This window comes from Siphateles boraxobius, unplaced genomic scaffold, assembly GCF_051911475.1.
Source record: "Siphateles boraxobius isolate OS27281-9 unplaced genomic scaffold, OSU_SipBor_1 12, whole genome shotgun sequence".
Lineage (NCBI taxonomy): Eukaryota > Metazoa > Chordata > Actinopteri > Cypriniformes > Leuciscidae > Siphateles > Siphateles boraxobius.
In genome coordinates, this window is record NW_027508722.1 from 1,605,766 (window position 1) to 1,623,621 (window position 17,856).

Here is a 17,856-nt window from a genome sequence, read left to right on the forward strand (position 1 = left end):
TGAATCTGTTTGAGATCGAATTAACGCTAGATGTTTTGCTATAAATTACAGACATGGCATCTGAGGACTATTTCTCTTTTTTCTCAGTTATTTCGCTTTATTTCCAGACTCAATCATAGGCTCGTTCTAATAGTAGAACATGTACGCACATGCGCAGTCTTCAAAAACGGTGCTTTAAATCTCTTGACAAACTAAAAGATGTAAATCTTTTAGTTTGTATATATATACAAACCACCCTAACCCTAACCCTAACCCTATATATATATATATATATATATAAATGAACTAAATGAATAACTTTTTACAACAAAAATGAAACATCACTGAACTTACTTAAGCTGATGCTATTTTCTTCTAGAAACAAACTTTGTTGCATTATTTTCCTGTTAAAGCTGCTTTGAAATAATCTGTATTGTAAAAAGCGCTGTAAATAAAGGTGACTTGACTTGTGGGACCGTCTCTGGCCTGTTCAGCTGTTAGACACTTCGTTGTTAATAAATCAGCATTCACCTCTCATCTCTGCGTTTGGGTCCTGTTATTTCCAGTGAATCCTGACATTATAATGTAATAATAACACTGGACTACAGCCAAAATTCTTCTGAAATAAATGTAGTCAAACTTTACTAATTCTGGGTCACTGAGAATGAAAATGATGCTTAAAACTGTTGATTGGCTCTAGTTTTCAAGATGCTATTGGATCAGTATATACCACCCTTGACTTGGGAATGACGGAGGACAAGTGAGTGATAAAGGGAAAGGGGATTATTTAAAACAGAAAATGACTAAAATACATATTTGACTGGATCTATGAATAAATCTATGTTTGGGTTTAGACAGTACTTGCTTTTAAGACAAAGCAATGAAGGATGCATTCTGAAGCTGGTATTGCATCATCCATGATATGATTTGCATTATTTTCCTCCTAGATATCATGGATAATGCAATCATCACAAAGCTTACATCCCTCTGCTGAATAAACTACCCTATATCAGCTCTAGAAATACAGCAAGGGCTAAACTCGATTCCTGGAGGGCCACAGTCCCGCAGAGTTTAGTTCTAATCCTGTTCACATACATGTAGTTTTGATATAAGCCTGAAGGACTAAAAGATGAGCTGGATCAGGGGTGTTTGAGTAGGGCTGAAGATGAACTCGCCAGGAACTGAGTTTTGCACCAGCCATACAGTGTCATGCTCTCTTATTTGTCAGTGTTTAATTTCCCAAAGGGTTAGAAAATTTTGTTTTCATTTTAGAAAAATTTATTTTGTTTATCCAAAGTGAGCAGAGATGACTTGTACTTGTGTGAGCAGTGTAGATGACTTCAAATTTAATGAATACATTAATATTTTATTTGTTTGCCTTTTGTTTCATAATTTGATTTAGGTAACCCTTTTGCTGATCTTTAAAGTGTTACATTAACAGGACAAATGGAAGGTAGCTATTATCTACACAATTTACAGTGCATAGAATTAAAATGCACATAACTTATATGTCTTGGAAAGAGTAGCCATGTTCAATTCAGCACATCAAAATACATCAAAATTGCACATTTTATCTCTGAAGCAGATGACTTCTAAACAATTGTAGACCGGTGTAATTACTTGCAATAATGTGTATGTTTTATGCTTACTAAAGTACCATGACATGAGCTTAGCAACATCAAACTCTATGGGAATCAAGTCTCCTGAGCAGAACGATGATGTCTAATTCAAATCAGTCACTTATGAGGAAGGGTTATGAAGGCAGATGCCTGTGTAAACAGTAGACAGAAGAGCAGCTCTGAACTGAGCTAAACTGCTGCCATTTCACAATACATCCATTCTCTAGAGTGGGAAAATGTATTGGGGATAAAAAAAAACAAAAACAAAAACAAGCCACTTGCTTACCACGGAAAACCTTCACAGACAGAAAGACTGGAGATTCTTGCAAAGTACAGGTGCACTAAAGCTGGCTCAGTATTTTGGTCTGAGCCGAAATGCTCATGTCAGATCCTCCTCATGTCAACCTAACCCCAGTGCAATACCTCCAGCAGCATGTGGCCCAGGTCTGAGCCAAATCTCCAAACCCAAACCATCCAACCAAACGTATCCGAAGAGAAGGCAGTCGGCCAAGGCTTAAAGGGGCTTCATTTGGAGGAGGAGGGGGTTTTCTCAAATACCAGAGATTTAGAGACATTCTCATCTCGCAGCAATGAAGACACAGCCAAGGCGCAGTGAAGACATTTCCCAGCCAAATGCAACATCAAATTGCTCGTCACATGCACCCACACATTATGGAATCATTTCAATCATTTCTGGCTAGTGAGCTCAATCGTTTCTCTCCGGGGCTCGTGGATTATTCTAGAAAACCTAAATGTGTTAAAGCCCTGTGGGTATAGGGATTGCCATTAAACAGGGATTCTTTCTAGGCAATACTGTGATGACCTTGGAATGGAGGGGCTAATGGGATCAGAGAAAGCTGGCAGCTCCTCAAGGAGCCCATTTGTTAAGCAAAAAGGACTTGAGGAATGTTTAATGGGTGTAATGAAAGATAAGGAGGTTGATACTCCTGCTTTATGGGCTATTTGTGGAACGGTGGGTTTTGAATAGAGTTGTGCCGGTGGGTCTGAGGATCACTGGTCCCCTTCGAGCTCATGCTTACTCCCCGCTGAGAGCTGTCAATCAGAGAGATCTCCCGCAAGACACTGACAACAGATCCATCAGATACACACGGACAGAATTTACCACAGAATCTACTTAAATTATGTCATTTTTGCGCCACTATACTTTTTATTGTATTTTAATGGCAACTCTTGAAGATTCTTGAAAAGTCTTAAAGTCAGCATGAAGTGGAGGTCGGAAATGGTTCGAGCTTTTTATTGCATTGAAACGTCATTTTGAGTTTCTCATTTTAAGATACTGTAAAATATACTGCTATTTTACTAGTAACAATTTTAAAGTGACTGGGGCTGTGTTGGTCAACTTGTACCAGCGGTGGTATGCCAAAGCACATTTTTTGTATGTGAATGATGTTTAACGTGAACATTTAGAAACACGTGAAGCACAAAGCGTTGGTTGTGTTGTAATATTTAATTGCTAACTTTTTGTAAACAGGATTTGGATTTGTGCGAAATGAGAGCGATAGCCTACATGAGCCCGTAAATTTAAGCCATTTGTTGGCTTTGTATTCTGTTTTGCAATCTAGTCACCCTATTTTCCCCACAATACTCCAGTTATTCCACTGGACATGGAATCTCTCGTTTCTTTTCCCAAATCTTCACTCACGGCATTTTCCGGATTATAAATATTTCTAAAAAAAAAAAAAAAAAAAATTGTTTCTTCCTTTCATTTATTTTAATTACTATATTTGCATCCGTTACCATGGTAAAGTAGAAAAACAGATTTTTTGTCAAATTTTGTGCTTGTTAGATTTGGTAAGGCACGCTTTCTCTGCAAGCTCAACATCGAATAAAGCCTAAATGTCTTGAACCTGGGGAAGATAAAAGTTGCTCTTCAATCTTCAGACCTTTTTACAACAAGTGTCAATTGCCTTGGAACATCAGCAGAAAACATGAAGATGTTAGACAATAGACGAGGTGCATCTGAAATTGCATACTCACTGAGTAGGTACTACATTTTAATTTGAACTTACTTTGCGGCATATATTTATGGTGTATATAGTACATCAGCCATGTTGTTACTGTCACATGACCTAACCCTCCAGTTGCGTTGCTTCCCTGCCATTCAAAAATCCTCTCTCGTGGCTTCATGGGATTGTAAAGTGTCCATCGAATGCGCACTTCAGAATCTCAGCAGAAGTAATATGTTGGAACAAATGTTTCAAGAGGGGCATAAAATATCAAATAGTCCAATGCTGAGAGAATTTGAGTGGAAAATCAAAGTAAGGTTCTTTAGGACCCCTTTTATCATATCTAAGTCCAGTGGGACTTCAGACAAATGTTGGAGGGGCTGTGGTCTTGTGGGAGATCACACTCATATATTTTGGGATTGTCCAAAATTATTGAACTATTGGAAAGACATACAAGATGAAATTGATAAATGTTTTGAGTATTAAGATTCGACTGGACCCATCCTTTATTATTCTGGGAATTTTTGAGAACAAAATTAGGACTAATTATCATTTTCATCTCTTGAAAATCCTGCTTGTACTTGCAAAAAAAATGATTACAGTCTCCTGGCTGAGACCGCAGCCCCCCACAATTTCTCAATGGAAAAACAAGGTGAAGGAAGTGTACTATATGGAACAAATTACAGCGAGATTGCAGATGAAAACGGATATATTTATGGACCAGTGGTCCCCCATCCAAATGTATATTCCATGATACCTATGTACTGTGAAGCTTATGCTGGCTATATATATCTATTTTCTTTTCTCTGTGGACGATATACAGGCTTCAGGGGAGTGATGGACATGTATTTTGTATGGGACGTATCCATGTATATTGTACCATCCAGGGTATCGCATTTGTGTGTTGTGAATTGCACTTTTTTGATTTCAATAAAAAACAAGCAAAAAAAATAAAAAAATAAGTAATATGTCATCCGGGGACTTTTCGCTTATTGTTTATACGTTCATTTTTGCATACTATATATTAGGGAAATATTTGATTTTGTACGCAGCAACGGTCTCTGTCCTGCTCGTGTCCCACATTCCTCCTAAAGTGCAGAGCGGTTTATATGACGATGCATTTATCTCTAATTTAATATTTAACTTTCTTATATTATTTAGCTTACCATTATTTACTGCTATTTATTTTGAATGTTATACAGACTGTAGAGTGTCGATTTGATGATGGAAATTCTAAAATAAAGACGCCGTTTGTTATGAAATGGATGTTGAAGCCTCATTTTTTCAAAATGTATTTAATTTAGGGTCATTATATGTAGCCTATATACAAACGTCCACACCACTGCGGCGATAAAAAACTGCAAACTGTAAAGTGACCTTCCCATCTCTGTTGGTGTCCCACTAAAGACCCTTTTATCTTTACTGTTTTTCAGCTCTGTCTCCTTAGATAAACCCACAAGGACACTGGCACTGCAGCATTGAATGGGCGTTTTCTGCTCAGTGATGAGTTGTCCTGTAGATGAGCTCCCTCCAAGTAAATCAGGCACAAGCTAAAGCAATTAGCAAGGAAGGAAATTATGCTAATAAGTCTGAGGACCTTGTTAGGTCATTTTCATTATCCATGTTAAACCATGACTCAGGGCAGCCTTTCACCATATGAAGATTAATTATTGTCCAAAGAGAAAACATGTAGAATTTGATATCCCACTGTCCATGAATGAATCTCTAACAACAGTGTTGTTACTCTTTCCATTCAAAATATATAAATAAATAAATACAATTTGAGGATTGTTGTAGATAAAGAGATTATTAAATGAAAAAGAAAGCATTGCTTTGTTACACAATTAACAGGATTCACGACATTCTTGCTCAAATAATGGTGCAGTTCTCTCCAAAAGCAGTTGAACAGAAACCACAAAATACATCAGTGGAAAATGTGAGTAGCCTTTGTAATTTCTTTCCAATAATTAACAGTTCTGCTTGAGAATAAAGTTGAATTTAATTGAGTTATTATGAATGAGTCTACTAGTTCTTCCTCACAAACACTCATTATATCATCCTGACATCTTGAGTACTGAACTCAAGTTAATGCAATATGCATCATCATTATACAACAGTCATAGAATAGACTGTGGATGCACTGTATACATATTAAATAATATATATTTTGTCTCATGAAAAAAATGCTTTAAAAATGTAAAAAGAACCAATTTGAATTCCCACGATTCTTTGTTTTTCTCACCAAGCATTTGTCACAATCTGAGCTTGATAAGTTACAGTGGTTCAATATAAAGCTTTAACAGGACCATAAATAGCGAACCAGTGAAACTGCTAATCAAACATTTACAGAAACTTTTTACAGTGTCAATTTGCATTAGCCTCTGACTGATTGCCATTTGGCGGATTGATTAACGCCTGCCTTCAAATGCAGCTCTCAGGGAAACCTGAACCATTATGGTTTCTAAATAATCATGGCTGTCAATGTTACAACTAGAAGGGATTGACATGTGGATGGACAGCCTTGAACAGTGAGAGATTGTCCTTTTTCTGAGCTGATGAGTGAAGATAGACCGATGAGTTACTGTGTGAGCTGGACTGTAAAGCAGGCTGAGTCAGCTAATTAAAGGCTTTGAGTCTTTTAATCGACTGGGTTAGAAGGGAAAATTTACCATCCAGCTGGCCTCTCCTCTGCTGTCTATATCCAGTGTGTGTGTGTGTGTGTGTGTGTGTGTGTGTGTGTGTGTGTGTGTGTGTGTGTGTGTGTGTGTGTGTGCGGATATAGTTCACTTCCTTCTGGTTAGATTCTTCAAACTATTCTATTTCTACAGTAAATGTTTTAAACAAAGGTGTTTTCGAAATGCAGTGTCATAATAGTGATCTATACAACTTGTGAGCTATATTTTAAGTTGTGCTTCCACAGCTATACAATGAATTTGTGTAAGGAACAAATTTAAGTAAATTCTGTCCCAACTCTCAAATCTCATTGGCCTTTGAGCACATTCAAACTCGACAACTGAAGACAGGTCATGTCAGGTTTGAAGTCAACGACTGCTTCAGAAGATGTGGAATATAAGACATGAGTCAAGCAGACTGCTTTTATGGTGTGTGTGTGTGTGTGTGTGTGTGTGTGTGTGTGTGTGTGTGTGTGTGTGTGTGTGTGTGTGTGTGTGTGTGTGTGTGTGTGTGTGTGTGTGTGTGTGTGTGTGTGTGTGTTGTACTTTAAAGCTCAGAAGTGTGATTCCCCATCTGTAATACAAAAGAGAAGTCTCATGTACTGTACCTACACTTTTAACTATACTTTTGGCATAAAATCTGGTCTACTCAGTAGTTTATTCTGGCCAAAAGTTTGTTTTGGTTTCGTATAACATTTCGGGATGGCTTATCTGAGATGGCTGATATCCAAATAATAGTTTAGTTTGGGGAAAAACAAGTTTAAAAATGTGTAAACTCGTCAGTGTTTGTTCATGGCTAATATCTTTTTAAAAAATGCTGGAAATGTGAGTAGACCTTGTACTCTGAATTTCTGCTTTTTTTTTTTATTAATTAATAATATATTTGAGACCCTTTAGGGTGTGTTGACACTTGTCAGGTTTGGTTAGATTAAAACGAACGTTGGTGTGATTGTGAACAGGACCTTAAATTTTGAAAAGTGATTATAAGGCATTTCAGTACTTTTTAACCACCCATTGCTTTGTGCTAAATATCTCCTACTGTGTTTCACAGAACAAAGAAAGTCAGACAGATTTGAAATGACATGAGTGTGAGTGAATCATGACAGAATCTAAGTCTTCACTTATCATAGCTGTGTAAATGTCTCTCTAAACAGGACGTAGACCAACGAGTCCAGTGAAATGTCATTGTGTTGTGTCCCATGAGAGTTATTTTGGCAGGTTGGTTCATTTTGGCATGCGAGTTCTCCTCTTTCCTCTGTTTCCGTCTCACCCAGCCTCTAGTGAGTTCATATTTTGGCCCTTTTCCCGGCTAGGAGAGACGGTGTTGAGGAAGAACTGGGATAGAGCCAGTATGCTAGTATCAGACAGTTTTAGATCACTACAGTAGAGTCCCTGTTTATCACACACACACTTCAGATCGCAGCGTACCCTGCATGTTGTGGGTTCAAACTCTCGTGGGAATAGTGTTATGCACCGACAGAGCAAACAGCTTCCTACAGCTCATACCAGCATTCATTAAAAACAAACTCTACCATTATCACATTGACTGCATTTTCATATCATTCTTTTCTGATGACTTAAGTCACAACTTAAGGCTAAAGTGTCTATAACCGGTAAGTGACATAAAACAATTAATGCGGAAATCTGTCTAAAATGCAAATAATAAAACACCACTATCCATGTAATCATACATATAGGAGTGGCTTTCAATGTTGAAGTCAAAGACAACATCATCCAATCAAACTCTACTCCATTTTGGCACAAATTCATCTGTCACTTGGTAAAGCCAAAATAAGCAGATGCCAGCATGGCCGGGTTGTGTGGCATGACCTCATCCAAACCATGATCTAAACTCTTTGAGGTAAACAACACAGACTTGAAACAAGGGCACACATGGTGTGTGCTGACCGTATGTTCTGTGTAGCAAATTATAATGTATAATATTACATTTAGTTTATTTTTGTTTACTTACAGTAAGTATGAGAAACAATTTAGCAACGCCGCCCACATTATGCCACGTACAATCTGAGTCTTGAAGCAAAGCCAGCTGGAAACCACTGTCCTGTACAATAACAAAACATGCTGTAACAGCTTCTTACTGTCATGAAACCATCCAGTAGACCAGAGTCTGGTTTAGGAGGAGCCTGGAGACGCTCCATGGACCACTTCTCAATGATGGAGGACACCTGGCTGTTCTCGGTGTTTAGGATACGAAATCCTGTCATGTTGACCCCGCTGTAGCGATAGGGTTCCACATCCAACGCAAAGAGATCCTAAAGAATGTGAAACACACACACAAATACACAATAGGTATGTCTGTTACATTTGTACCACATTACAGTACATTTTAACACACATCACAATTACATTGACATGCAAGCTCTATTCCAAAAACTAGTAGATATTTAGAAAAAATAGAAAATGTACCACCCATTAAACTGTATTTGCATTTTAATATATATTTTGACCTTCAGTTTTTCATAGTGACACATAAATATTAGCTAAAAATGTGTCACAATTAGTGACCAACAAGCACTGTAAAAAATAGTCAATTTACATTAGATTTAACTACCGTCTCAATGCTTTTATGTATTGAATTAAATACAAGTACATAACAATAGGTTAAATCTAATAAACATTTTTAATGAAAGTTAGGCCTGCAGATTAGACTTCGAGACCAAAAAAGCCATTTAAAAATAACAATCTAATGTTGTCTTGGTCTCAGTCAGCGTAAAACACATCAGTGGTGAAAATAGGAAACAGCACCAGGAAAAACAAATCAATATTTCCAGTTAAGGAATATAATGGCCTGAAATGCAAAAAATTGTATGGATATCGCTGTGGTTTTGAATGTGTTTTATAAAATAAAGATCCATACGTAACTTACCAGGGTAGTAAAAATGTAGTGGTAATACTCTGTCATCATTCCCATTGCGAGAGCCTGAGAAAATAAGAATCATGTTGAGGCAAGGGAACAGTAACAATGCTTCTGAAAATGTGCAATTTATCACTGAATCGAAGGATAGGCAGGCGAAAATAATGGCATTTCTTGTTTATATGATGTTTTGTGGCTCGTAATAATTTTATATGCTGAGGGACTGTGAGCTGAAATCATGAGAAGCTTTCCGTCTCTTTCCCTTAAACCACTGAAACACCCTGAGCTCTCTTTATTGCCCATAAATACTGCAAAAAGTAACTTCCAGGCAAAGTCTGTGTGCAACCTCTAAATAAACCAAATTGATTTCTGAAAATCTGATATATTTTATATTATAAAATAGTTTAGGGAAATAAGACAACATGCAAAATAATCCAATGAACTGCATTTATCAATGTATGCTGAGAAAATGGAAGCCATTACATCAATCAGATGATTGAAGCATCTTTATAAGCCAATATACACTCACCTAAAGGATTATTAGGAACACCTGTTCAATTTCTCATTAATGCAATTATCTAATCAACCAATCACATGGCAGTCTCTTCAATGCATTTAGGGGTGTGGTCCTGGTCAAGACAATCTCCTGAACTCCAAACTGAATGTCGGAATGGGAAAGAAAGGTGATTTAAGCATTTTTGAGCGTGGCATGGTTGTTGGTGCCAGACGGGCCGGTCTGAGTATTTCACAATCTGCTCAGTTACTGGGATTTTCTCGCACAACCATTTCTAGGGTTTACAAAGAATGGTGTGAAAAGGGAAAACATCCAGTATGCGGCAGTCCTGTGGGCAAAAATGCCTTGTTGATGCTAGAGGTCAGAGGAGAATGGGCCGACTGATTCAAGCTGATAGAAGAGCAACTTTGACTGAAATAACCACTCGTTACAACCGAGGTATGCAGCAAAGCATTTGTGAAGCCACAACACGCACAACCTTGAGGCGGATGGGCTACAACAGCAGAAGACCCCAACGGGTACCACTCATCTTCACTACAAATAGGAAAAAGAGCCTACAATTTGCAAGAGCTCACCAAAATCGGACAGTTGAAGACTGGAAAAATGTTGCCTGTTCTGATGAGTCTCGATTTCTGTTGAGACATTCAGATGGTAGAGTCAGAATTTGGCGTAAACAGAATGAGAACATGGATCCATCATGCCTTGTTACCACTGTGCAGGCTGGTGGTGCTGGTGTAATGGTGTGGGGATGTTTTCTTGGCACACTTTAGGCCCCTTAGTGCCAATTGGGCATCGTTTAAATGCCACGGCCTACCTGAGCATTGTTTCTGACCATGTCCATGCCTTTATGGCCACTATGTACCCATCCTCTGATGGCTACTTCCAGCAGGATAATGCACCATGTCACAAAGCTCAAATCATTTCAAATTGGTTTCTTGAACATGACAATGAGTTCACTGTACTAAAATGGCCCCAATAGTCACCAGATCTCGACCCAATAGAGCATATTTGGGATGTGGTGGAACGGGAGCTTCATGCCCTGGATGTGCATCCCACAAATCTCCATCAACTGCAAGATGCTATGCTATCAATATGGGCCAACATTTCTAAAGAATGCTTTCAGCACCTTGTTGAATCAATGCCACGTAGAATTAAGGCAGTTCTGAAGGCGAAAGTGGTCAAACACAGTATTAGTATGGTGTTCCTAATAATCCTTTAGGTGAGAGTATTGTTTATTTTATTTATTTTGATTCCAACAGTCCACATCATTCCAATCCATTTGCCAATTAAGTTTGTCACTATGGCAGGGCCATTCACACAAAATGGATATATAGACGTATAGATATATTCATTATATCTCAATTTTTTTTATTTGTTGATTTATCTCCACTTTATGTCCATCAGCTGAATATCTTTGGCCACTGGATGTCTTGTTGGTTACCATCAGTGCCGCATCTTCGAGACACTGTGTAGATCACATCTCGAAAGCCCATATTCAGCTGCGCTCAGTCCAGCTTTCTTTGACCGCAAGAATGTGTCCTTTGTAACTGGCTCATAACTCATTCTGTGCTGTCTGCTCCAGGTAAGTGTGGTTTGGCGAAGTGTGTTTGCTGGAGTAGCTGAGCAGTGCAGAATTCACAAAAACCTTGAATTCCTCAGATGGAAGGAAAAATCCTTACATGGAATTAATAAACGGTTCAGGGGGCCAGTACTGAAGAGTGGATTTGGGGCGGACATTGTGGGGCTTGAACAAAGAAACATGAATTGACTGTGTCGTTTATTTATTTATAGTGAAAATCATGGTTTCTGGTTTAAACCGGTTTCGCTCAGTTTGGCTATAACTCCACATCTGATACGCATTGAATCAATATACCAGATGTGGCCCGGATCTGGGCCGACACTATGTTGCTGTCTGGGAAATTAGAAAACCATTATATTACATTTTAATACCATTTCAAAATAATACTATTTTTATCAAATACAAGCAGCCTTGGTGTGCAGAAGATAATCATTTCAACGTTTTCAAAATAAATTTAAACTTTTGACCAGTAGTCTAAATAAAATTTAATATTTTTTGGTCCAAATGATCATTTTCAGAGTACTGTAGCAATATTTTAATACAATCATAAAAAAAGACATGATCAGTAAGTAATGGCAACTTATGTTTTTACATTAACCTACTTAAGCTCCTCAAAACAATTTCAACTTTTTTTTAGAAGTTATACAATATTCAACTTTTCTTTCTAAGTAAATTTCGTGTAATTTAAGTTGAACTGACGTGTAAAGCCAATTTGCTTATACCTAAATATTTAAGGCAGCAACTGAACTTGAGTTTTAAAGTTTTTATTACAGTGTAATAATATTAATAATAATAAGTTCATTAAATCGCAGATATGCATCAGGAGTATTTTAAAGCACTGAGCTCATCATCGACGTCCTGGAGAAGGCAAATCATTTAAAAAGAAGAGCAGATGGGTTTTATTTTGCTCAATGCTTGTTTGTCTCTATAGCTGTAATGAGCTCTCGGGTTCCCACGCCATCCCAACAACGCATTCACACGGCATTTCTCGCAGACTGACAGACAACTCAATCCATAACAATAATTAATTTATGGGCCAAGCTGTTGTGTTGCTAAACGCTGGAACAACAATCGTCTAAACCCAAGTGTCAGTCAGCCTGTTGCATTCGCTCTATTTAGTGCGCACTTCAGGGCGATGTAAAACATCCATGATTCGGCTCTGTGAAAGTGCGCCTGCTAACAGCTGCTACATCACAGATCCTGTATTAGCATGTGAGTTAATTGTGCCTGCGCTGTGCGACGGATGGAAATAGATGTCTTTAACATTGCTCACCCTGTAATATCGTCAGCTGTATTACCAGGAGCTGCTGGGTGACGCGTGTGTGTGTGTGTGTGTGTGTGTGTGTGTGTGTGTGTGTGTGTGTGTGTGTGTGTGTGTGTGTGTGTGTGTGTGTGTGTGTGTGTGTGTGTGTGTGTTTGTGTGTGTGATACACACTCAGACTGCGAGAACGATTATAAATCACACATTATTACTGCTGTCAGCCTGGCGAGGGTGATTAGAATGGGTAGAGGTCAGGTCAGTAATTACATTTGTTGTTGTGTGGACTAGCGCTGTTGATAACAGGTGGTATTGTGTCCAGGTGGACTGGAAAACCTTGAGGAGAGACTCATATTTGCTTGAATGAGCCAGCAGCACTTACCATTACCATTACCATTACTGAGATAACTGTAGATAAGATAGGCAGCGGGAGACCATGGGTTAAAACTGACACAATTTAGATCATTATAGCTCTGAACCTGTTCCATAAAGGGTTCATATTACAAAAATACCAGTTACAGAGAAGTAATGTGGAGGTATTAGGCTAGATAATACTACTCTTAAATACCAGAATACCAGAGTGTTTTGGCAGTTTCAACCTAACAAAGCACTGAAACTGCTTATCATACAAGTGCACGTAAATCTAATTAAATTCAAGCTTTCCATTGTGGATAAAGAAATACCCTTTAGCAGACTTTTAAAAAGAGAACGTATAATGGAAATAATCCAGGCTACTTAATGTCCCCATACAAATCAAAATGCGATACGACAGAAATATCACACTCTTTTATACAACAGGGTCGGCTTGCACACCTCAGCCTCTCATTCCCCTAGGTCGAGTTTCTGAATGAGTTTGGCGGCTTGCTCTCAGGCAAGCTTAATTTCTCATTCAGGGGACTAGAGGAAGATGAGGTGTCGCTCGCAGCATCGGAGGCCCGGCTTATGTCTTCCAACGAGGATGATGTATCTGGTATCCTTTCCGGGCAGCTCTGTCCCGGGCGCTCACGGCTGGACGTTTGGTTCCTGGTGTCCACCCCGGTTCCATTTTTCCCGAAAGTGCACAAGGAGATCTCAAAGTCGTGGAAAGCACCTTTCCTCGGATGTTCCCCAGGTTAAGCGTGCGATTGCATTGCATTTATGCCCGCAAAACGAGGCTCCTGCCCAAGGCATGTAAGCTTACCTCGTCACACGGTGAGGGCTTACAATGCCCTTAAAGATCTGCGCGAGGGTAGTCCTGACCCGGAGGTAACGCAGGAACTGCATTCTGCCACCGTCTATGCCCTCCGGCCAAGAGCGGCACCTATGGCTCAGCCTTGCGGTAATGCGGAGAAAGTGCTCTAAAGGTCACTAAAGATAATGATACAGTTGACAACTTTTTGAGCAATGTTGCTGGGCAACCAGATGAAATACAGGGTCCAAGACCGATCCAAATAGAAATTTGTTGCCCATTCTCAATGGGAAAGTGCCCAAGCAACAATCGTTTAGCAACATTGCTCATAAAATTGCCCCGTGAATCATCACCTTAAGAACCCCGCAAGTTGTCGAAGCATTCCTGAGACGGGCGCCCCAGGGAAGGAGAGGCTGCGGACCTGTTCGCTCTACATGGGGCGAGCCTCACTCCCGTTGGAGGAGGAAGTGAATTTTACATGGTCATTAAAAGAGCAATTTCCTCTTTCCCTGGTTCACACACACACAATGTTCACAGCCCTCATCTTCACGGTGGTCAGACATCGAACACCCGCACCAGAACCTCAGTGGACACAAGCATGCCTCCTCCCCACGTTCTGCTGCATCAGGTCTGCACAGAGCAGGTAAGTGTGCCGAGTATCGACGAGACCCAGCCTACTCAACCGTCACCAACCACCTCCACAACAGACCCGGGGAGCAAGGTAGGTGTTTCAACACATCATCTAACATGAGTAAAAAGGGATGCAAAGATATCTTCTCCTGCTCCCCCTTGCCCCTTGTGAACTACACACCTTGGGTGCACCGGACATCGTTCCAATGGTGGCGCTCGTCAACAGGCTGGGGACCTACAAGCCTTCACCATTAGTGACTCGTGCCTGGAGTTTGGGCCAGCCTACTCTCACATTGTCCTGAGAACCCGGCCTGGATATGTGCCCAAGGTTCCCACAACTCCCTTCAGGAACTAAGTGGTGAACTTGCAAGCAATCTCTCCTGATGAGTGTCCAGTGTGCACTCTGAGCTTTAGACCAATGGTTCTCAAACTTTTTTGGTCGCGCCCCCCTTTAAACCTTTGAAAAACTCTGGCATATATATATAACAGCTTTGGAGAGTGCCTCACGAGCTCAGCTTCTTGTTGGTCTTCTCACCGGAACGCGCACAGCAGCGGAGTGGCGCATTCACAATAGCAGCTTGTGATTCGGTCCGCTGAAGAGGTGCTTTTCTATGGCGAAGCAACTTCTATGTTGGGCTTGTTCCAACGGTCTGAAAAAGAAGTGAAATTGCCGTTCGTTGCCGCTTTATAAAGGCAGAGTGCTAACCGCTTTTCACGCACTTGAATGCCGTAGTAACGTAACGGCAGTTTTTTTTTTTTTTTTTTTATCTCCTGCGCCACCCCTGCCTCACGCCGCCCCTGGGATCTGGGGTGTGTTTCCCAAAAGCATCGTTAGCCAACTATGGTCGCATGTCTTTTAGTTTGTCAAGAGATTTGAAGTGTCGCTTTTGAAGAGTGCACATGTGCGTATGTGATCTACTACGCAAGAACGAGCCTAGATTGAATCTGGAAATAAAGCAAAATAACAGAGAAAATTGCCAATGCTCAGATGCCATGTCCGTAATTTAGAGCAATTCTTCTTATAGCATTAATTTGATCTCAAACAGATTCATTAAAAGTAGTTATTACTCCCCTGCATGCGTGACATCATTAACCAACGTGGTTTCGGGAAACAGTCATGACTATCTAGTTGATTTCTTCAACAATGCATTGTACTATGGTAGTTAAGCAGCGAGTTGCGTCATTATACGTGAAACACACCCCAGAATAGCTATTTGTCTGCTTCAGAAGTCAGCAGAAGGTTATCTCTAAACAAAGAATGGCACTGGATTGTGGATGCCATTCTCAGGGTTTATCAGGCCCAGGATGAACTATGCCCACTGAGAGTGAGGGCACGAGGGGCATCGCAGTCACATTAGCAGACATATGTAGAACTGGAGGCTTGGCTACACCCAACACGTTTGCAAGTTTTTATGATCTACGCATGAAAAACAGTTTAGTTTGAGTCTTAGTTAATAAAATCTAATACTCTGATAAACTACACTCACCTAAAGAATTATTAAGAACACCATACTAATACTGTGTTTGACCCCCTTTCGCCTTCAGAACTGCGTTAATTCTACGTGCCATTGATTAAACAAGGTGCTGAAAGCATTCTTTAGAAATGTTGGCCCATATTGATGGGATAGCATCTTGCAGTTGATGGGAGATTTGTGGGATGCACATCCAGGGCATGAAGCTCCCGTTCCACCACATCCCAAAGATGCTCTATTGGGTTGAGATCTGATGACTGTGGGGGCCATTTTAGTACAGTGAACTCATTGTCATGTTCAAGAAACCAATTTGAAATGATTTGAGCTTTGTGACATGGTGCATTATCCTGCTGGAAGTAGCCATCAGGGGATGGGTACACGGTGGCCATAAAGGGATGTACATGGTCAGAAACAATGCTCAGGTAGGCCGTGGCATTTAAACGATGCCCAAATGGCACTAAGGGGCCTAAAGTGTGCCAAGAAAACATCAAGGTTGCTCTTCTATCAGCTTGAATCAGTCGGCCCATTCTCCTCTGACCTCTAGCATCAACAAGGCATTTTCGCCCACAGGACTGCCGCATACTGGATGTTTTTCCCTTTTCACACCATTCTTTGTAAAGCCTTAAAATGGTTGTGCGTGAAAATCCCAGTAACTGAGCAGATTGTGAAATACTCAGACCGGCCCGTCTGGCACCAACAACCATGCCACTTTCAAAATTGCTTAAATCACCTTTCTTTCCCATTCTGACATTCAGTTTGGAGTTCAGGAGATTGTCTTGACCAGGACCACACCCCTAAATGCATTGAAGCAACTGTCATGTGATTGGTTGATTAGATAATTGCATTAATGAGAAATTGAACAGGTGTTCCTAATAATCCTTTAGGTGAGTGTAGTTGGATGTAGTGCAGCTATTTATTTTGCCAGCTATTAAATAGTTAGCTGCATTTTATTTGTGTTTACTGTGTCTGAAGTATATTTTGAACAGTAACATGTTTAAAGGCACATTTCATTGATTGTTTTGTAAAAGTGTAATGCTGACATTGCAAAGAGGCTTATAGGACAGAGCAGTTAAAAGAAAAAAATATTGGAAGTGACAGCATACCCACAGTCAACGAAATAATGATGTGTCTCATTAAATGTGAAAAGGGCATTTATAGAAGTCTTAAATGCACAAAGCAAAATTTACTTCTAATTTTCAGTCTAAAAAATGGTGTAATGCTAGTATAATTTACTTTGATATACAATAAACCTAGACTAACATTTTATACCTGTATTATATGTATTATACCTCTATTTTTTTTTTACAGGTAAATTTTTTTTTATAAAACAAATAAAATGATACAAAAATATGATCTTACTGAAACATATTATTTTATTCCACTAAATGAAAACATATCTATTCTGATACAGTAGGTTCAAATATTTGAAATATTACATCATTGCTAGACCCAGTTATCATTGCCATCATCAGCCCCAAAGTGAAATGAATAATTAAATTCATTCTTGTGTGAAACATATGGTCGGGAAATAATGGCTCTGTAGCCTGAGCAGATTTTGCAAAGTTCAAAAGTGAAGACGACTTCACAAAGCAAAAAGTTTCAAATGTGATATTACACAAACCCTCTGAGAGCTGCCCATTATAGAAGCATATATCCACTGCCACTAATAATGAGTATCTTCATTATCACTTCAGTGGTCGGAAACTGATTAAGAAGGTCTGTGAGTCAATCTCTGGCTGAATAATACCCACTTTAATATTTGATTATTCCTGTAATTGGGGGAAAATTCTAGCAGTTAAGTCACACATTGAAATATCTCTTTGGGTTTCTTTAATGTGAGATAGTTCACAGAACTCTAGCAGGAATGCATATCCTTATCCATTTGTTTGGCAAATATTATTTAATCAATCTTTGTAAGAAATTTAAATTGCACTGCATCCCATGATGTAAAATATAGCATATGCTATAGATATAACAAAAAGCACTTAATCTGATTGAAGCTCCTTTTCTTGCAGGACGCTTACAATCATGAGCATTATCCTACTGACTAATTCTATGCAAACATACTGACTAGCAGATCACGTAAGCTTGACTGCCTGATTGGTAATCAATGAAACCTAAAC

General features: G+C 39.4%; 1 protein-coding gene across 3 annotated transcripts in view; it reads right to left on the reverse strand.

The window, feature by feature from the left end:
- The window catches only part of grik2 (glutamate receptor, ionotropic, kainate 2), a 285,837-nt gene that overhangs the window by 163,973 nt on the left and 104,008 nt on the right, over positions 1-17,856 (reverse strand). For all 3 annotated transcript variants that reach the window (XM_077206044.1, XM_077206033.1, XM_077206055.1), the window contains 2 exons: positions 9,125-9,178; positions 8,337-8,510 (listed from right to left, as the gene is read on the reverse strand). In XM_077206044.1, the coding sequence (XP_077062159.1) occupies positions 8,337-8,510; positions 9,125-9,178 (228 nt within the window). The remainder of the gene's footprint in view (positions 1-8,336; positions 8,511-9,124; positions 9,179-17,856) is intronic.